The 19,671-nt window shown below is 31.7% G+C and overlaps 2 protein-coding genes across 2 annotated transcripts; one reads left to right on the plus strand and one right to left on the minus strand.

Moving 5' to 3' along the window:
* Positions 1 to 2,360: 2,360 nt before the first annotated feature.
* Positions 2,361 to 5,614, plus strand: LOC139843766 (uncharacterized). The gene is made up of 4 exons (XM_071833914.1): positions 2,361 to 2,634; positions 4,380 to 4,438; positions 4,627 to 4,814; positions 5,262 to 5,614. The coding sequence occupies exons 1-4, from the start codon at positions 2,478 to 2,480 to the stop codon at positions 5,332 to 5,334; spliced, it is 477 nt and encodes a 158-aa protein (XP_071690015.1). The 5' UTR covers positions 2,361 to 2,477; the 3' UTR covers positions 5,335 to 5,614.
* Positions 5,615 to 8,544: 2,930 nt separating this feature from the next.
* Positions 8,545 to 9,066, minus strand: LOC139841507 (uncharacterized mitochondrial protein AtMg00810-like). The gene has a single exon (XM_071831722.1). The coding sequence runs from the start codon at positions 9,064 to 9,066 to the stop codon at positions 8,545 to 8,547; it is 522 nt and encodes a 173-aa protein (XP_071687823.1).
* Between the last annotated feature and the right edge of the window lie 10,605 nt (positions 9,067 to 19,671).

Raw genomic sequence — 19,671 nt, forward strand, 5'->3', positions numbered from 1 at the left:
CTTAGGAATGAATAAAATTTGTGTGTTTGGTGTTTTATATTTTGTGGTTGTACATTTCCACCATGTACGATTCAAGGGGGAGCATTATTCATAAGGCGCGCTTAGTTCCAGGGGGAGCTAACCTTTTTTCTTCGACAAAAGGGGGAGAAAGTTATGGGTATAAGTGATGTTAACACTTGTGCGTATTTATAGATAAATGTCCACCATCACTAATGTGTTTGTCATCATCAAAAAGGGGGAGAATGTTATGGGGATAATGTTGGTTTATGCTTAACGATAATATTAATCTTAACCAACGATAATAAGTGTTTTGATGACGACACATGCACATAACCAAAAGTGATGGTAGATATCTTGACATAAATATACAAGTTCACTAATCTATACTTACACTAGCAAAAGACCAAACCAAATGAAGCTTAGAGTAAAAGCATTAGGGAAAACAAAAAGAATACAAAACTTAGGTGCCACATAGCTTGGGTCCACAATCAACCGCAGGTCAGACCGGGAGTCATGTACTTTGGTTTATGAGAAACCAGGTACACGGTCGACTCCACGGTTGATCGTGGATCGATCGCAGTTCGTTCTGTCCAAACTTCTTGACCAAATAAAGTTTGACCACTTCGGGGCATCTATAATTCACAAAACCATTTTCAACATGCTTAGAAAAGTTTCCCTCTTCATATCCAAAAGAGTTTTGGTCACTAGAACACTAATCTTGGTTAATCACACCTAATGACATCTTAATGATGTTTTAGCCTTGATTAAGGATAACACATAAGTGTTACAAAATAACTTGTGCTTCTAAAATGTATCTAGACATACTTAGGATGGTCATCAAGTCCCAACTAAGAGTTGCTCCTTCCTTGTACATGTGTTGGACATTAATGTATACTTATACATCAATCTTGCAAAGTGTCATATTGCAAGTAAACTTACATAGCCTTAGTGTATTGCTATGTCATCACTATGTGTTTAATTCTACATTGATCACTAGTGATCTCTTGCTAATCATTACATAAAGTATTACTTGACTACTTGCTATTATTACATGAGTATTACTTGACTATGTGCTATTTGCCAACTTTCATATACTCATATAATATGTATGAATGAACTTTGTCTTGTTATAATCTATAAGTTAGGAAATCACAAATGTATGCCTAGCCTACCCAAATGCATTAAGTGTAACTTAGATGATAACAATTGATGAATCATAATAAAATGGTCTTAATTGCTCAAAGAATTATTAACACACATATTAAAATATCAAAAGGAGCATGTTTAAGTTTAGCAACATGTCTAAGAATGGTTTAGTCTTGATTAACATAATGTCTTACAACATGCTTAATTGAACTTATTTACTTCACTAGGTAAGACATCATAAATACATCTAATTTATCCATATACAAGCTTAGATATGAATAATAACATGCTTAGTGATTAATTGAGTTATTGTCATCAATGCATATTGACCAACCAATAGAACTTAAACAAGTGTGTTAAAAACAAACAAAAGATTATGACAAATATGAGATTACTTCAATTGGTTATCAAGACTTGTATCCAAGAATGTTAGACTTCCTTTTTTGGTCATGACAAGTCACTATAAAAAGGACACAACCAAGGAGAATCATGCACTTAATGCATATAGTACTTGTATAGGATGTTGGGTATCTTTTGCAGGTATTAAATGAAGTAAAGAGGCCAAAAGAATCAGGTTTGAATAGATTCAAATGGCCATACAACGACTAGGTGAAAATGACCTAACGACGTGCGGTTGACCCACTGTCGAACGTGGTCTGAGCAGCAACAACGACTAGTTTTTTGTCTCTCTCTATTAATAACAAGACTTGGACAGCTTTGAAGATTTGACCCTCTTGCATGCTTCAGCTCTAATTCGTCAGAGAATCACAAGATCTTAATTCTTATATGTTTGTGATTAGCAAGAGAAGTTCTATGATCTCATAGATTGTAGAAGTGTTGTAAACTTACTATCATATTACTATCTTTGTGAGTTTACTTAGTGCTGTATTATCCTTTGAATTGTCTTAGAATTTTCATCACCAAAAAGGTGAGTCTTGTACTTTGTAATAGAAGCAAAAGATAGCTTAGAGATCATCTTTATTAAAGGGAAATAGGAGGTTGATTAAATAGCTTAGAGGTCATCTTGCTTGCGGACAAATGATTGCAAATGTGGTGACTGCTGATTTGTTATTATCATTTAGAACAATTATATAAATATATAAATATAAATATATATATAAATTATAAATTATTTAAAGATTATTAACCATTCAAACACTTTTAGCATTTTATTTTACGAGGGTGAATCGTAGTAACCCGAGTCCGAATATTAAGCCGGGTGTGTGAATACGGATCGGATTTATAAACATGAAGTGAAGCTTTTAAGTCCATATCTTCGTTAATCAATAAATTGATTGCAGCTAGTTTAATCGATAGATCGATCTGTAAAAATGATGAAGTTAATTTATGCAATATCAGTATCACTATTATTCGTATGTTCTAAGGCAGTAGAACAACTGAGCACAAAAGAGTGTGAGGATCTAGGGTTTACAGGTCTCGCGTTATGTTCAGATTGTAACGCTCTTTCTGAATATGTCAAGGATCAAGGTTATATATATATATATATATATATATATATATATATATATATATATATATATATATATATATATATATATATATATATATATATATATATATAGTTTTTTGAAAAAACTTTGTTCACGAACATTATAGATTGGATGAAAATAAGAACATTTAGAAAAGACACTTCGTGATGAATGTTATTATTTTGGCATGAAAACGATCGACAAAAATAACATTCAAGATAATATTGTTCGTGAAGAATGTTAACGTTTTTTTTTTCATGTTTTGTGAAGTAAAATTTAGCCCGATTTAGAGTTTAGGGTTTAGGGTTTAGGGTTTGGTGTTTTGGGTTTATTCCATAAACCAAAACACCAAACCCTAAACCCTAAACTCTAAACTCTAAACCGTTCGTGTTAAAAACTCAATCTAAATCCTAAATCTAAATCCTAAACCCTAAATTTCTAAACCCTAATATCTAAACCCTATAAACCCTAATATCTAAACCCTAATATCCAAACCTTAATATCTAAAACCTCAACATACGCTCGGAAAACACGATAATTGTTATATTTTACTTCTTCGAGCGTTTTCCCTCCAAAATAAAAACATTTATCACAAAGTGTCTCTATTAAATGTTCATATTTTCATCCCATCTATAATGTTCGTGAACAAAGTTTTTTCAAAAAACGAAAAGAAAAAAAAAGTTTTTGCTTCCCCCCGCTTCCCCCCGATTGGTTACTTCCCTCTTGATCCTACCACTATATACAGGGGCGTCTTCAGTGCATGTGCGAAGTGTGCAACCGCACAGGGCCCCAGATTTTTAAGGGGCCCAAAATTTTTAAAAATTTATGTAATAATTCATTTATTCGTACATCGTAACGGAATATCTTGCGGTCTATCATCTAACAAGAAAGACTTAATTGATTGACATCTATAGGTATTAAAAACAATATAATGAGAGTATTGACTATAAAGAGTTGACCAATTATTTCGTTACAAAAAATGTTAGTATTACGGTTTTATATAAACAATAATGTACCTATAACGAGTTGACAGCTATTTGAGAATAACACTTTGCAACGTTTGTTTTGAAAACTTTTAATTTTTATTGAATACGCTATCATACTATTATATATTATACGTATTGAAAAAATTAACATTTATAGGGGCCCTTTTTAATTTTCGAACAAGGCCTCCGAAATTAGCGAGACGGCCCTGACTATATATATATATATATATATATATATATATATATATATATATATATATATATATACGTATATATATATATACGTATATATATATATATATATATATATATATATATACGTATATATATATATATACGTATATATATATACACGTATATACGTATATACGTATATATACGTAGATACGTATATATACGTATATACGTATATATACGTATATACATATATATATATACGTATATATATATATATATATATATATATATATATATATATATATATATATATATATATATATATATATATACGTATATAGTAAATAGCTGGCTTTTAATGATTTTATTTGCATAGGCATTCTAAACGTCTACTTGAACGTTATGTTGGTTCCTACTGAATATGGATTATGGCATTAGAAAATATAGATGCTATTTGAGCGTTATGTTGGTACATATTGAATATGGATTATCGATTACTGATCAGTGATCACATACATGCTATATATAATGATGTACTTACTGAAAGTTTTCTGAATTCTTCAACGTCTTTTGTGTGCAGAGCTGCTCTCCGATTGCAGAAAATGTTGTGCTGAGGATTCTGATGATTCAACTAGTAAGGTTTGTTACTATGTCTGGATGCTATACGTACAATAAGGGGATTTAGGCTGACATCTATTATTTAATTTTTTTTTTTGGCCAACAAGCTTTAACTAATCTGCATAGTTAGGGATGTTATTGTAACTGTTTTCTTTTTGGAAGTAAAATTTTCAGTTAGTGATGTATTTTTTGAGTTTTGTGGGTTACAGATTATGTACTCTGGTGCTGTTTTGGAGGTATGTATGAGGAAGCTCGTGTTCTATCCAGAAGTTGTTAGTTTCATAGAAGATGAAAAGGAAAAGTTTCCGTCTGTCAAAGTTCAATATTCATTTAACGCGCCACCGAAGTTGATCATGTTGGATGATGCTGGACAGAAAAAAGAAATCATTAGGGGTGTGTGTGTGTTTTTGTTTTTTTTATATCAATTTCATCATGTTTGTTATCATTCAAAGCACATTTTGCATATGGTTTAACAAATTTTTGAGTGTATAGTAGCTTTTCAGGGTGCTAATTTGGTTAGAGACTTGCATATTTTTCGATATATCTTTTATTTATGTTATTCTTGGGGAGTAGAGATAACCTTGTACATCTTTTTGGACAAACATGAGATGATTTGGTAAACTATTAAGTAGGATTAATATTATTATAAAAAAAAATAATACTTAGGTTGGCTTTTAAACCGTTTGACCTGTTCCGTTGACAGCTAAATTGTATTTGACTTATTAATGATCACACATAACCCAAATGGAAAGATATGTCACCTCTAATGATTGAATGGTCAATAACAGCATTGCGTGTATTTGTAGAAACTTTTAAGAACTTATGCATACGTTATTTGATGCAGAATTGACAACTGGAAGCGTGAACACATACTTGAATTCTTGAGGGAAAAACTGAAGCGAACATCAGCAGTCTGATCAGTCAGTTCGGCATGTTCTTTGCATTATCTTAGCCTGCTAGTGCAATACCTCTTTCTGAACAAATTGCTTAGCATTTTTGTGCAACTTGTTTAACTATTTCATCTCCTTTATCATATGGTGCAGTTCTATACTTGATATTTTTAGTTCATATATATGAAAGATTTGATGCATGATAAACCCATTGCTTTATATCAAAGATGGTGACAAACATGAAGTAAATCATGTCATTATGTTTATATTTGTATCATGTACTGGAGGTGCACGTTACGGGCATATTCAAAGTTGTTCCGGTGTGCATCCTTTTGTTTTCTTATGAAAGTCATTAGAAATGTAAGCTTTACTTAGTGTGTTCGTAATCTGAATTACTTGTGGCTCATATGTGTTAAACCTTCTATGATAGGCTACCTTTATTTTGATTGAAGGTATCTACTATGCTATTGTAGCCAGTATCACTTCCCTAATAGACTAGGTTACATCTAGGGGTGTGTATGCTCCCAAAAACAGCCGTGTTGTTCGTGGCAATATAATCGAAATTAAAGATGCAGGTATTTCATCCAAACACATGCATTCAATTCGATAATTAGTTCATGAAATGGACTTTGATTGATCTTGATTCATCCGACGGATCTATTTTCAACGGTTAATTAGGCCTTATGTTTCTTCCGGTCTCGACTCGGTGAGTTAACTTCGATAATCGTAAAATTGGATTTTAGTTGAGTATTGAGGTTTGAAAAGGAAGTGAAAGAGTGTTTTTTACCTGCGTTAAATGTGATTTCCGAAAATTTGGATGAAAAGGAAGGGAAGATGTTGTGGTGATTGAACCGATAAAGGACACGGCGGAAGTTGCTGTAAAACCTATTAGGGATCCCGGTTTAGATGGAAAAAACCGATAGAGTTCCAACTGATGGTAAAAGGGCTAGAAGAGGGGACCAGAATTTGATAATGGAGTGTGTAGACGATAAGGATGTTGAAGAAGACGACGGGGCTGAAGTTGATAAACATTTTAATTGATTCATTAGAGAATGTTGAAATTAGTATCTTGGTTGTAACTAGACTTTTTTGATTACTTGAAAATGCAACTGCCTAAAGAGATCTATGAGAAAACGGAGAAAATCATTGCAGATTTGGAAGAGAGGCCGGAAATGCAATGAGTTCTGGTGTTTCTTCAAACTATATCCACTTTAGTAAAAAAAAAAAAAACCAAATTGGAGAAGGTAATGGTGTTTCAAATTGTTCGCTTTATATGATCCATATTTGATTCCATGCCTTTCTACGCTTGTCTGAATCCATTGCACTTTAGCATCTCAGTTTTTTTTTTTTTTTTTTTTTTTTTTTTTTTTTTTTGCCGAAAAAACGAAAACTCATATAGAAACTGAGGTCGTTCTCCAAAGGAAAACGTCCTCAACAAGGATTACAAAAAGACCGGTGAAACGGGGAAGCTCGCACCTAGAAAGCAGCTATCTAAACGAAAACTATCTATAACCGAGCCTCCCTAACGATCCAAAAACCATAAAGATAAACTAACTAAACAAACCCAATTACAATACATGAAAAGAAAACACACCAATCGATCAAAACAAGACGGACCCAACTACTTAACCTTTATTACCCGCCCTTTTTAATTTACCGTTAACCGTCTCTTTCAAGGAATTCTTCCCGGACCGATTCTCTATCTTGTAAGATAACACATTCGCGGATCCATCACCCGGTGCACTCTCCCTGGCTAACCGTGTCATCATTTCATCAAAAGCCGCAAAGGCCTTCGTTGGCATATGTCCTCGCCCGACCATCGATGAATCGCCATCATTCCCAACTTGAGGACCCATAAACAAGCTTTGAATTGCGTCCCCGTAGTCCAAGTCATCAACATTATCTTTACGTTTATAAGCCACAATTGCTCTATCCAACCTAAGTGCAAACGTCATGTTATCCTCATTGATATTTGAAAGGTCAATAGGAGCATTCACGTCGACTTGGTCCATTACAGGCCCGTTACCCGACCCATTGGTAATATCAGGAACAATAGTAGTCTGGCCCAACACAGGCCCATGCACATCTTTGTTAACATAAACAGTAGCACTAGCATCTTTGTTTGAATCACAAGCTTTTTTAGTCAACTGTAGTAAGGCACCATTTAAACCATCAAAACTAGCATTCTCTTGACTTGATCCCCCACTAATTCTAACGCCCATATTCTTTTTGATACATTCAAAATTAACATTACCATTACCATAACAAGGAGTATCCGAGACAGTACCATCACAAGGAGTATCCGTAACCGAAATGTTAGCACTAACTGAAGCATTTTGATTCAAACAATGATACTCCTCACTACCACCAAAACCATTTACCTTTGAATTACAACCTGCAGGAATAAAAGGCATCACCTCTTGAACCTTATCTAACTCCACTGTACCAAAAATAATTCCAGGAACATGACTAAACACATCAATATTGGCAAAGAGTTTAGCATGCCCAGTAGAAGAAGTGTATAATTATGATCAATAACAACACAGAAGAATCACAAATCAACCATGTTTCATAAAGAAGAACAATACATCAAAAACTACTGGGCAAAGCCCAAAAGATACAAAACCGAAAATCACTCAAGGAACGATTATCAACAGATAATCTTTCATCACTCGCAACACATCCTAATCAAATCCAGAGAATTACGATACCAGAAGAAGATGATTGAATGAAACAATCGGCCAGACAAAATTATGAAACCCTAATTCTATCAAAACACTATATATCAAAACAAATTACATAACTAGTCTGTGGAGTTGTAACTAAAAAAAAGAACAATCTTCAAAGGATGGTCATAATTTACCCTGCAAGAATAAAAACATAACAAATAGAGTCCAAACTACAAGTTTAGATTGTAAATACCATGACATTATTCAACACTCCCCCTCAATCTAAACTTGGAACAAGTCAATTAAACCAAGTTTTTTACAAAAAATGTTATGTTGTTTAGAGTTTGAGCCCTCTGTAAAAATATCTACAGTTTGGACCAAAGTATCAATTTTAATAGTTTTAATAATACATGCACTTACCTTTTCTCTGATGAAATGTACATCAACCTCCATATGCTTTGTTCTTTCATGGAAAACAGGGTTTGCATAGGATAGCAGACTTGTTATCACAGTATAATGAGATAGGTAAAGAGTATTTAACATTGAGATCTTCCAACAACTTCATAATCTACATAATCTCAGTAGCCACATTGCTCATTGCTCTATATTCAGACTCTGCTGAAGATCTAGAGACAACATTTTGCTTTTTGCTCTTCCAGGAAATAAGAGAATTTCCCAGATATACACAGTAACCATTAACAGATTTTCTAAAAGAACTAGCTTTAGCCCAGTCAGCATCAACATAAGCAGATAATTGAAAATTACCTTCATTTTCAACCAAAACACCTTTCCTAGGAGATAACTTTAAATATCTCAAAACATGAATAGCAAGTTTAAGATGAGGAAATAATGGTTTATGCATAAACTGACTTAGACAATGCACAAAGTAAGCAATATCAGGCCTAGTCATTGTCAAGTAAATAAATTTACCAACTAACTTTTGATAATATGTAATATTTTCAAGTAAAGGATCCTTATCAGAAACTTCAGTAGCAATAACAACATTTTGTTCATTAGGAGTACTTAAAGGTTTACATCCTAACGGCCCATATTCATGTAATAATTCCAAACAATATTTCCTTTGGTTCATACAAACTCCATTATTAACTTACTACCTATAGCTTTTCTACCAGGTGGGAGGTCTACAAGAACCTAAGTATTGTTCCTATGTAAAGCTTCTATTTCTTCATTTATAGCATCAGTCCATTTTTTATGTTTAACAGCTTCAAAATAACTAGAAGGTTCAATACTTTTATTCAGATTACTAACAAAGCAAAAATTATCATTATTAAGTAAAGCATAGTTGACAACTCTTTCAACACCATACTTAACCTTACCTTCAACAATAAAATCACTAAATTTAGCAGGTAAAGTGGTAGATCTCTCTGACCTTCTCAATACATGACTGCCTTTGGGAACATTTGAATTAAGATTTGGATCATTTGTGCCCTCAGGGTCACTTAAATCATCATGTGTTGCACCTGGACCTTCATCTGTATCAGTATTAGAACTAACATCAGATGTAGGTTCTATGCCATCACTAGAATCAGGATATCCCACTTCATCATTGGGACTTTGAGTAATATGGCCATCTTTTTCAGAAAAATATTAATAAAAAAATAAAATAATTAACTTCATTAACAGAATCATTTTTGTTTTCACAAGAACTTTTTAAAGGAAAAACAATGTCATAAAAACTAACATCTCTTGAAAAAAAAACAGTTTTTGTATCAAGTTTATACTGTTTATAGCCTTTTGAAACTGTTTGAGTAACCAATTAAAACACATTTCTCTGCTCTAGCAGAGAATTTATCATTATTATTTAGAATAGTGGCAAAACAGAGACAACCAAAAACCCTTAAATGAGAGAGATTAGGTTTTCTTCCATAGACAAGTTCATAAGGAGACAGTCCAGAGAGCACAGCAGTAGGTAACCTATTTATCAAATAAGTAGCAGTTAGAATGCATTCAGTCCACATATTCAAAGGTAACTCCCCTGAAACATAAGACTTCTAGCTACATTAAGTAGATGTCTATGTTTCCTTTCAACAAAACCATTTTGTTGAGGAGTATAAGCACAAGTAATCTGATGAATAATACCATTAATCTTGCAAAAAGAATCCATTCTAGAATTGGCACATTCAGTTCCATTATCACTTCTAAAGATCTTAACATTTTTATTAAACTGATTCTTAATTAATTGAACAAAATTACATAAATTTTCAAACACATAATCTTTCCCTTTAATAAGATAAACCCAAACAGCTCTAGTATAATCATCAACCACAGTTAAAAAAATATTTGAAGCCTTCCCTGCTCTAAATCTTATAAGGTCCCCATAAGTCAACATGCACAATATCACCAAGACTAGTAGTCTTGTGTTCACTTAGAGGAAAATGTTCTCTAGTTTGCTTAGCCTTATGACAGATGTCACAAGGATCATCATTAGAGAGACCTTTTACACCCAAAGTAGATTTTAAAAGATTTAAAACCTGTGTTGCAGGGTGTCCAAGTCTTTTGTGCCAAATATTAATAGATATATTAGAATTAATCATTTTATTTTTTGACAAAGAGTTACGTAGTTTAAAAAAATATAAACCAGAACATTCATCACCAATTCTCACAGTTTTGTTGATTGTTAAATCCTTAAAGCCAACAAAATATTTTTTATCCTTGGTAAGTCCGCATACAGATAAAATATTTACAGTATATTCATGTATATACAGCACATTTTTATAAACAATTTCATCATTTAATTTGAAATCATCCAATAGACGAATTTTAGCCTGTGTACCATTAGGATGAGTAACAAAAATTCCAAGTTTTTGAAGCGACCCGTCCTAATCCATAAGGACGAATACAATAACATATGATTTCATTGTGAGGTATTTGACCTCTATATGATACATTTTACAAACATTGCATTCGTTTTTAAAAGACAACCTTTCATTACATCGAAAGTTGACGGCATGCATACCATTTCATAATATATCAAACTATCACTGACTTAATAATAATCTTGATGAACTCAACGACTCAAATGCAACATCTTTTGAAATATGTCATGAATGACTCCAAGTAATATCTCTAAAATGAGCAAATGCACAGCGGAAGATTTCTTTCATACCTGAGAATAAACATGCTTTAAAGTATCAACCAAAAGGTTGGTGAGTTCATTACTTTATCATAATCGATCATTTTCATCATTTTAATAGACCGCAAGATTTTCATTCTCATTTCTCATAAATATACGTCCCATGCATAGAGACAAAAATCATTCATATGGATTGAACACCTGGTAACCGACCTTAACAAGATGCATATAGAATATCCCCATCATTCCGGGACTCCCTTCAGACATGATAAATTCGAAGTACTAAAGCATCCGGTACTTTGGATGGGGCTTGTTGGACCCAATAGATCTATCTTTAGGATTCGCGTCAATTAGGGTGTCTGTTCCCTAATTCTTAGATTACCAGACTAAAAGGGGCATATTCGGTTTAATAATCCAGCCATAGAATGTAGTTTTTGATTACTTGTGTCTATTTCGTAAAGCATTTATAAAAGCAGCGCATGTATTCTCAGTCCCAAAAATAAATATTGCAAAAGCATTTAAAAAGGGAGCAAATAAAACTCACAATCCAATAATTTGTAGTAAAAATATTCATACGATGGATATGAACAATGCAAGGTTGGCCTCAGATTCACGAACATATATCATTTATATATATATATATATATATATATATATATATATATATATATATATATATATATATATATATATATATATATATATATATATATATATATATATATATATATATATATATATATATATATATATATATATATATATATATATATATATATATATATATATATTAACACATATAATGGTAATCGAACAAATTTACATATTATTAGTATTATAGTTGTTATTTTAATATTTCATTAATAACCTCATTAGATATATTTATTTTTATATACTTTAACTAGATAATTAATATTTATTACAAAAATATTAATATAGACATGTTTTATGTCATAAATATATTTTTATATAAAAAAATCTTTAATTGATGGAGTAATAATACTAATGATAAAAATAATATTTTTAATAATAATAATAATGATAATACTGCTAAAAAATAAATAAAATTGTTATATATTAATAATAATAATAATATTTGTGATAATAATAACGTTAATGATATTAATAATAATAATAATACTTTTACTAATAATAATACTAATAATGATAATAATAATAATAATAATAATAATAATAATAATAATAATAATAATAATAATAATAATAATAATAATAATAATAATAATAATAATAATAATAATAATAATAATAATAATAATAATAATGAGTAATAATAAGTAAGTAAACTACCTCAAAGGAGTAGTCCTAAAAAAAATGCCCAAGTCCGAGTTTGAACCCGCGACGTCCCGCTAACCCAATAACACCCTTAACCATCGAACTGTTTTGTTATTTCTATTGTATCTCTTATTTTAAATCTATATAGCCCGTAATTTCTGTTTCTTAGTCATCATCACTATATCATTACCATAACCGCATCATTATCATAATCAACACAACATCATATATTACCACTCTTACTTCTATTATCATCATGTATTATCATCATGATCAAATAATCATCATTATCATCTTCATTACATCGTTCATCAACCTCACTGATTCTCATCATCATTCTTGTCTTATCTTCACCCACATCATAGCATCATCATCCTCAATCATTAACATAATCACATACTCATAATCGTGATCATTTCTTCTTCTCAACATACATCATTTTATCTTCATAAAACCTAACCATCAACGATCTATCCATCATCATCAATCTCACTATCGATCCATCTATCAAGTATAACATCATCATAATCGTAATCTATGATCATCAATCTCTCATAAATTCATAATATTATTATCGTATTCTTAATAATCATCACTCATGATTATCTCGCCATATATCATAGTCGTATAGTGTCATCTTTAATGTCTTATTGACACTTATCATCATTTTGATTCATCATAATCATATTCACATTGAGTTGGCGATTTAATCAGGGAGTGTAATGCTGCAGCAGCCCAACAGAGAGTTAATACGTGGATCACAGCCTAACACTTAACACAATAGTGTCACGGCCTACGTTACTAATTTAAGTTGTAGTATTTGGCCCAATTAGAAATTAAATGGGTTTATACGAACCAACAAGAAGAGTTTTGCAAGTGGTTTATGGAATGGGATTTTTCGGTTCAGTTTTTAAATAGCAACAGATACAAAACCGAATTAATATAGTAATTGGATAATAGGGTTTGGCCCTACTATCAATATAAAAACATAAAGCCACCTCCACTCACGTTCAATTAGGTTTCTTTTGCAGCTGTCGGCCAGAAGAAAAATAATGAGAAAACGTGCAGTTTTTAATCTTTAAATAGAACCAGAAACGCAACAGTGACAGTAGCAATTAAATCCCTGTGACGGTGGTAAAGGTTTGCACGTGAAACAGAAGAATAAAGAGAGGTGGTTGAATGATGGTGTTCAAACAAAGAAGTGGGTTTGGGTGGTTGTCAACAAGAAAAGAAGCAATTAAGTAATGAAGTAGCAGTAGTTTGTAATGATCTTGGTGATAATTCAAGGCGATCAAGATGGTGTTGGGGTAGTGGTTACCTTGTTGTGTGTCTGTTCGAAAAAAAAAATTTATGCAGGAGACAGGAGTAGTAGCGTAGCAGCAACATAGGTGGCAGTTTTCGATTTACACAGGAAACAGATAAACATAAAAGTTGCAGTGCTTGGTGATCGAATGTGGTGATACTCAGCTGGTAATCGAGCAAGTTGATGTGATATTGTTGAAACATAATTAAAAAGATCACAACAATCATATTTCACAATCAACTTAAGAGAGAGAAAAGGGTGATTGTAGATGGTGATGTTAAGAAGGAGGAGCTGTAAACATGGTGATTGTAGGATCAAAGATTGTGTATGGTGGCGGCAGTAGAATAGGGGGTTCCTGGTTAAGTGGTAAAGCATGGTGGTTTACCTAGGTTAAAACATAATGGAAGTAGCAACAACAATCGTGATTAGTATCTTGATGGTGATGGGTTTGTTGTCTACTATAGTAGCTAGCAACGATGGCTGTTTTGGGTTGTGTGTTGGTGGTTGATCAGAGAAACCGAAAGCATAAGAAGCTTGTTTGATTTGTTGTTGTTTGAAGGTGATGAGGGTGATATGGGTTGATGTTTATGATGGTAAAGATAGTGCCTTGGTGATAGTTCGTTGATGATGATCTAGTGATGGGTATTGAGATGGTAGTTCGAGTGGTATAATACGTAGCATCATATCGAGTTTCATGGATTTCGTGGCATTGATGGTTGGTTTGGACAATTGCAATAAACAGAAAAACAATAAGTTGTTGGGTGGGTTTTGGTTCTTGTTTAGGAACTGTTCTAATAACAACAGAATAAGAGAAGAGAACTAGAAGATGGCGGTTTATAATCGAGCTTGATGGTGATGATAGGCGAATGTTGCAGTGGTGAGATGATGATTTATCGAAGAGGAAGAGAGATGTGTGAAGAGAAAGAGAGGTGTATGAATATCTATATATATCTATATGTATATATCTATAGAATAGATAGATAGCAGAGATAGGAAATATAATACTATAATAATCTTAATAATAATAAATCTCGTACAGTAATGATCAAGATGTAATTCAATTAGCAATAGTAAAGCCGCCTGATTAATTGTATTTATCCACTGATCGTTTTCCCGGACTGTGTATCGTGCGAAAATAGTGGCGGATAAAAGTGTTCAGAAAAATCCCATATTTTTAAATTAACTATATTTATTTATTTTGGTCATTATTGTATAAATTTCATCATTAATTTATTAAATAAAAATTACATCAACTGTCCCTCTCATTTATGGGTAAAATACAAAAAATGTTAAAACCTAACAAATAGTTCCTAAATACATTTTTAATAAGTCTGAAATTTATAGAGCTCATTTTCGTATCACCGTTTATTTTAAAATTACATAAGTTTGAATTTAACTTGCTTAATATAAATCGAAACATCAAATGAATATTACAATCATTTAATATTTATTTTTAATATACTTTATTTATATGTAGAGATATATTTTAAATAATAATTATTATAATATCCTATTTTTATTTTATTAATTTTTTTATAACAATAACATATAATACATCAAATTATATTTCGAATTATTATTTATATATACATACACACATATCTATTTACAATTAATTGTTCGTGAATCGTCGAGAGCAGTCGAAGGTTAATTGAATATATGAACATCGTTTCAAAATTTTCTAGACTCAACATTTCATACATTGCTTATCGTATCGAAATCATATAAAGATTAAGTTTAAATTTAGTCAAAAATTCTCGGGTCGTCACAGTACATACCCGTTAAAGAAATTTCGTCCCAAAATTTGAGTGAGATCATCATGGCTAACAATAAGTATGTTTTCCTAATGAATGTGAGCTGATAAATAGAGTTTTATCATTATTGATAAATATAGATAAAACGATTCAATTATGTGGAGCGTTTGAGTGAAGTTGTCACAAAAGATTGAGATAGAGATTTTGATGTAGTCACGGTGGATTTCCGAAATTCAAGGAATGAAAATCTTCGAAATCTATATAAGATTTGATTCTTTGGTAATTAATAAAATTTAGGATCCTCTTTAATTAAATGCGGTAATCTGTCTCGATTTCTCTGTCTGATATTTCACTATAAATCCACCCTCTTCATTTCTTTTATATTTTGGAGCTCCATACTTTTGTTTTCTCTTTCCAATTTTAAGTCAAGCGAATAATGGTCCAGCATTCGTAGGTATGAAGTTTCGAATGAATATGACTAACGTTCTAAGAGAGAAATTGTAATAGCACGATCTTGATTGGTTAAATTACTAGAATTCAAGAGGAAAGATAGAATTATCAGGAAGATATATTCTTGATATGTTTGGAGATTAAGTAGAATGTAAGAGTCGTGTAACATGGCACATGATGATGTTATGATCTGTGAATCATCACGTTCCATTAGAAACTCAGCATGACTTACTGTAATATAATCACGTTGATCAAGTGTCATTATATTATACTAACTCATGCATCAGTTTCCAACACTACTTCAAAACATTCATAATTCAAACTCGAATTTTTCATAATATAGAAACTAACAGTTTCTTATATGATATAACACTGATAGCGCGAAGAGATTAATGATTTCAGATAAGAATAGTTATGAAAATATCTTCAGAAATATGGAGGATATTTATAATGATAATATCTTATAATTTTATAATCAAATTGTGATGAAGAAATTCATCCACGATGATTTAGAGCAATTAAAGAGCAAGGTATTCGTTAAAGATTTCATCAGAAATAGAATCATCTGAATCCTTTATATACAAGTTTAATCCTTGTAATTTGTTCAGAGTCTCCTTCATTATTTGCTCAATTCATTTTTTTTTTTTTAGTATCAAAATCTTTGAGTTTTTTCAACATTCCTGGTATTGATTCGTAGCCTGGGTGCTTTTCAGAATTTCAGAATGAAAGATCCTAATTCTAAGAGGTAAAAGTTATATGTATACATATAACTGCTGATATAGAAAAGCTGCGAGATTCGAAATACTGATCAATGATTCCCGGTATTTGGTATGGCAACTATCGTTACAAGATGTCGATGAGTACATGATAGGGCTTTAATAAATAAGTATAGAATTTTTTCGGAGAGATTTAAGCCAAGGAGCAACGAGGTTGTTGGTACATCTGTTGGTAATATTGCAGAATATAAAAGGGTTTCCCGGTAACAAAGGCAAAAAGACAACGTATATATCAAGGTTATAATAAGGTTGTTTCGAACGAAAAGTCGAAGTTGACTTGCTGGAGCTGTGACAAAACTGGCTATCTCGAACAGGAGTTGCAAAGTTATTTTCGGTAATAACAACGCCAAAGGAGCTAGCACAGGTACGTGTTAAATGTTTACTCAGGTTTCGAGTGTTTTCTGTTGTATAACTATATGCATCAATCTTTCCTTCATTAGATGAAGTGCGGTTGGTTCATCCTCTCGATTTAGGTGTTTTCAAGAATCATGAAAGATGTGAACGCAGATTGTAATCGTCAAGATACAAATGACGTTTAAGATGAGATCAAATGGCAAACTTGAAGAAATGTTTAGTTTCATATGTTATAATCAATAGTTTAATTCATTTTAATTGTCCAATGTTATTAGTCCACAGTCGATAGTCCACAGTTAACAGTCCAATAATTCATATATAGTTTAATATATAATATTCGAATTAATTAATACGTATCGTGACCCGTGTACATGTCTCAGACTCGATCACAATTCAAAGTATATATATTATTATAGAATCAATCTCAACCCTGTATAGCTAACTCGATCATTACTGCATATAGAGTGTCTATGGTTATTCCAAATAATATATATATATATATATATATATATATATATATATATATATATATATATATATATATATATATATATATATATATATATATATATATATATATATATATGCGTCGATATGATATGTCAAAACATTGTATACGTGTCCCGATATTTAAAATGCGTAAATAACAGTATTTAAATGACGATAAATAAAGTGCGTAAAATAAATAACAGAAATTAAATGACGATAAATAAAATTGCGAGAATATAAATTGCGATAAATAAATTGCGATAAATAAAATGTAATCAGTTAGCTAGGAACAGTTAGCGTGGACTCTTAACAAAATTTCTCATAGTTAATTTGTCTGTTTCTAAAAAAATTTATTTTGTCATATGTTTTCTTCATTATGCTACTTGTTGGATTCTGATAGGTCAAAATCCAAATATGAAATTGAATTAAAATGGTTATTCTGCGGTGAACAGATACGTATATCAGTGGTTGTAAGTAGGATAGTAAATGACTGTTGAATCAGTTTCGACGAATGTACAGTGTAACTTATTAAGGTGAAATCTAAATATTCCTCGGGTATTACCTACCCGTTAAAATATTTTCACCATTAACAGTTTGTACAAAAGAATTTTTAATTACAATCTTTATGAAAATATATATACATATATATTTTCTTCAGATGTAATCATGGATTTAATGAGTTAATATGATATTAATCTCATTTGCTTTACGGTTAGAACTAGAGTAAATAATCTCTAAAATATTAGAGGTTACATAACCATCATGTCGAACGAAGATAAATGATGTAGAACGTCATGTAGAACGATGATTATTCTCGAGGTACAGAATGAGATGTTGAGGCATGTGGTGTTGAAACTTGGTTTGTTGGTGGTACTGGTGTTGATGTTGCTGGTACTGTTGGTGCTGATGATGTTGCTGAAGCTGGTACGTTTTGCACCATATTTTCCAAATTGATTACTCGAGCGCGAAGTTCGTTGACTTCTTGTATTACTCCGGGATGATTATCGGTCGGAACGAGCAGATGAATAAGGTTTAGAATTTTAGATAGAATATAATCGTGGCGAGATACTCTAGAAATGAGAGAGAAAAAATGATGTTTCGAACAGGTTTGTCGGTAAGTGCTTCAGGTTTATCGCTAAGAGGGAAATTTGGTTGATGGAAAGTATCGCCTTCTTCTCACCTCCATTGATTAAGTCGACTAAGAACTCAACCCCAATTCATCCAGAATTGATGATGGCTAATTGGTTGATTCATTCCGGTGACGCTGTTTCCGGAGCTTAGGTGAACATCCATATCGGAATAGCTGTCGGAATAACTATCGGAATAGCTATCGGAATCTGAGGACTCGAACTGGTTGATGGATTCATCTCGTACGATCAGATGAAGGATTTTTGATAAGAAATAGATTATAGAATGTAGATTAGTACCCTGCAATACATAATTTACATATGCATATATAATACTAAAATCCCATAAGTTACGGAGGAATCTACGAAAGCTGTCAGGCAAAGGTAACAATAAAAGATACGCTAATATATAAATTAGCAGATACGATAACATATGAACTTTGTCTATACACTATTCATGTAGTCGATGCAGTAAAATGTGTCTAGACTAAGAATAATAAGCAAGTGATTCCCTAAGAATGATAAGCAGGTAATGTTTTTGACACAAATGATAAGCAAAACTTTTGACATGCAGACACGGTCGAAGTCCAGACCCACTAATGCATCTAAACAACTATCAGTTAGATACACTAATGCAAGACCTGGTTCGCTAAGACCACCGCTCTGATACCACATGAAGCGACCCGTCCTAATCCATAAGGACGAATACAATAACATATGATTTCATTGTGAGGTATTTGATCTCTATATGATACATTTCACAAACATTGCATTCATTTTTAAAAGACAACCTTTCATTACATTGAAAGTTGACGGCATGCATACCATTTCATAATATATCAAACTATCACAGACTTAATAATAATCTTGATGAACTCAACTGTAGTGACCCAAACTTTTTCGTGTTTATATATATTAATTGAGATTGATATTTATATGACTAAATGTTTCCAACATGTTAAGCAATCAAAGTTGTTAAGACTTGATTAAATGAAATAAGTTTCATATAGACAATTGATCACCCAAGTTGACCGGTGATTCACGAACGTTAC

Source organism: Rutidosis leptorrhynchoides, chromosome 4, assembly GCF_046630445.1.
Source record: "Rutidosis leptorrhynchoides isolate AG116_Rl617_1_P2 chromosome 4, CSIRO_AGI_Rlap_v1, whole genome shotgun sequence".
Taxonomy (NCBI): Eukaryota; Viridiplantae; Streptophyta; class Magnoliopsida; order Asterales; family Asteraceae; genus Rutidosis; species Rutidosis leptorrhynchoides.

Coding starts and splice junctions, on each gene's coding strand:
- LOC139841507 (XM_071831722.1), bottom strand. CDS start 9,066: ATGAACCAAAGGAAATATTGTTTGGAATTATTACATGAATATGGGCCG.
- LOC139843766 (XM_071833914.1), top strand. CDS start 2,478: ATGATGAAGTTAATTTATGCAATATCAGTATCACTATTATTCGTATGT. Junction 2,635..4,379: donor TGAATATGTCAAGGATCAAG/GTTATATATATA, acceptor TTTTGTGTGCAG/AGCTGCTCTCCGATTGCAGA. Junction 4,439..4,626: donor CTGATGATTCAACTAGTAAG/GTTTGTTACTAT, acceptor TGTGGGTTACAG/ATTATGTACTCTGGTGCTGT.